The 2,631-nt window shown below is 48.5% G+C and overlaps 1 protein-coding gene across 1 annotated transcript in view; it reads left to right on the forward strand.

Annotated features, from left to right (window-relative positions):
- The window catches only part of LOC103913040 (YLP motif-containing protein 1-like), a 14,767-nt gene that overhangs the window by 12,003 nt on the left and 133 nt on the right, over positions 1 to 2,631 (forward strand). Inside the window, exon 5 of the mRNA XM_009319484.1 lies at positions 1,358 to 2,598. Coding sequence (XP_009317759.1) covers positions 1,358 to 2,598 — 1,241 coding nt within the window. The remainder of the gene's footprint in view (positions 1 to 1,357; positions 2,599 to 2,631) is intronic.

A 2,631-nucleotide genomic window follows, 5' to 3' on the forward strand; every position in this document is an offset into this window, starting at 1 on the left:
GCATAGCTTCTAGGAGGATCTGTTCCATGATCTTCCCAGGCACAGAGGTGAGACTGACTGGCTTGGAGTTCCCAGGGTCCTCCTTTCTACGCTTTTAAAAATGGGTGCAATGTTTCCCTTTTCCCAGTCACCAGGGACTTCACCTGACTGCCATGACTTTTCAAATATCGTGGAGAGTGGCTTGGCAACTACATCAGCCCATTCCCTCAGGACTCCAGAATGCATCTTGTCAGGTCCCATAGACTTATGTATGTTCAAGTGCATCAGGTGGTCACAAACCTGATCTTCTCTTACAGTGGGAGGGACTTTGCTCCTCCAGTCCCTGTCTTGCGGTCCATCCACTTGAGAGGTGTGGGAAGAGAGATTGCCAGTGAAGACTGAGGCAAAACAGTTGTTGAGTACCTCAGCCTCCTCCTCATCTGTTGTTACCAGTTTGCCAGTCGTGTTCATCAGCAGGGTACACTTTCTTTCACCTTCCTTTTCTGGCTGACATACCTATAGAAGCCCTTTTTATTACTCTTTGCATCCTTTGCCAAGTTCAGCTCCAGCCGTGCTTTGGCCTTCCTGATCCCGTCCAGTGAGACGCAACTGTGAATCCCAAACATCCAAGCAACTTGACTTCAGACATGAGTTCTCTATTTTGTGTAAAATGAATTTGATTTGTTCTAGTCTATTATGTAAATCAGTATTTGAGCATATGCCTAAAGATTGGATCTTTTACTAGATCAGCCTTGTTAAATATGATTGCATGAATTATTCTTCATTAGTTTGCCCGACCTATTTCCTCATATTCAAGCAATAGCAGTTGTAGGTGCTCTCAAAAGGAATTAAAAAAGTGATACAATAAAAATTTATTTGTTTTAGGCATATTATCTTGCATCGAACTGGGCGATATCACAGTTTGTTGCACTTTATGAAAGGATCTGTATTTAAAGATTTTTTTTCTAGATGGCATTCATCACCACAGTTAAGTGGGCTTGTTGCACACTGTCAAAACAAAAGTTCAACAAGAGTTGTTGATTGCAGCAAAACTTCCGTTAAACAAAAGTTGAAAGCTTTTTTCTTTTAAATGAGTTTGCCAGCTTTCTTTGTCAGTCAGGCTTCGGTCCCGAGATACTTAAGCCAAATTTCCTTTTAGGGTTACATAATCTGCAAGTGGCTTAAACTGGTCTTCAGTGAACAATATTGAATTGAAGAACATGCCTCTGTGCTTCTGCACTGGTTCAGCTGGGATTGATCATAAGGCACACTAGGATTCATCAGTTAGAAGTGACTTTGCGGGGGGATGAAACTCTCTTTTAGAGGATTTTAATTTGACATGTTCATTTGAATAAAATTGCCATTATGTCATCTATAGATTTGATGGACCTCGGGGAAGAGGATATGACAAATTTGAAGGCTCAAGACAGAGAGGGCCTCGTTTTGACTCCCAGCGCTCAGAAGGATACAGGTCACGTTTTGACCGACAGAATACAGATGGACAGTCTTCGAGTAGATGGGGGACTATCCCACGAGGACCAGCAGCACAATTTTATACTTCGACAAACACATCACATGGACATGGTTCCCGACCTAGTGGTCCACGGTGGAGGGGGCCCAGGCCTCATTTGGGACAGCAGCAGCAGCAGTCACAGACAGACTCACAGTCAGAAAACAAAGAACCTTTTACAGACGTAGCTGGCAATCAGCAGACTGTAAGCAGAACACAGCCTACTCCCGATGCACAGAGTGCAGGTCCCATTGAGCCGAATGAGGACCTGACAAACACTCAACAGGAACCATCCAAACCTGAAGTCAAAGAAACTATTTCAGACCCTCCTAAAAAGTGGACGTGGAGTTCACATGATCCTAACCAGCAAGTAGAAGAGTCCAAAGCACCTACTCCGCCTATTCAGAACCAGAAATCAACATCCCTTTCTAGTAACCCTGTAGCTTTGCAGTCAGGTATTGCAAGAACAGGTGGTGCGGTAACACCTGTAACAGGAAATCAGGATTTGGATTCACCAGACGGCCAGTTAATTGCTTCAGATAGCACCCAGGGCCTACCTGGACCAGAAGGCAGAGGGAAAGGGCCATTTATGCATGAAGATAGAGGCAAGGGACCAGTAAGCAGAGGAAGGGGCCAGGGCAGACTGGATGATGGCTGTGGCAGAGGGCAGGGGGATGGCCGTGGCTGGGGAATGGGCCGTGGCCGAGGGATGGGACGGATGGACGGTGGCCGAGGGATGGGACGGATGGACGGTGGTTGGGGAATGGGCAGGATGGATGATGGCCATGGCCGGGGAATGGGCAGGATGGACGATGGCCGTGGCAGAGGATATGTTTACAGAGGCAGAGGGCAGGCTAGGCAGGCATCCATCCGTGGCAGGGGGATGTTCAGGAGAGCAGGCAGCAGGGAGAGGATGCCAGACAGGCGGTCAGGCAGCAGGGAGAGGATGCCAGATGGACGGTCTGGCAGCCGAGAGAGGGGACTGGGTGGACGGTCAGATAGCCACGAGAGGGTATTCTCTAGCAGAGATAGAGAGCTAGCTGGGCGGACAGGCAGCCGGGACAGGGGAAGGGCGAGTAGCCGGGAGAGAGGCCCAGTCAGGCGGGCAGGTAGCCGGGAGAGGGAGCCCATGCGGCGGGCGG

The sequence above is a fragment of the Pygoscelis adeliae genome, unplaced genomic scaffold (assembly GCF_000699105.1).
Source record: "Pygoscelis adeliae isolate BGI_AS28 unplaced genomic scaffold, ASM69910v1 Scaffold71, whole genome shotgun sequence".
Lineage (NCBI taxonomy): Eukaryota > Metazoa > Chordata > Aves > Sphenisciformes > Spheniscidae > Pygoscelis > Pygoscelis adeliae.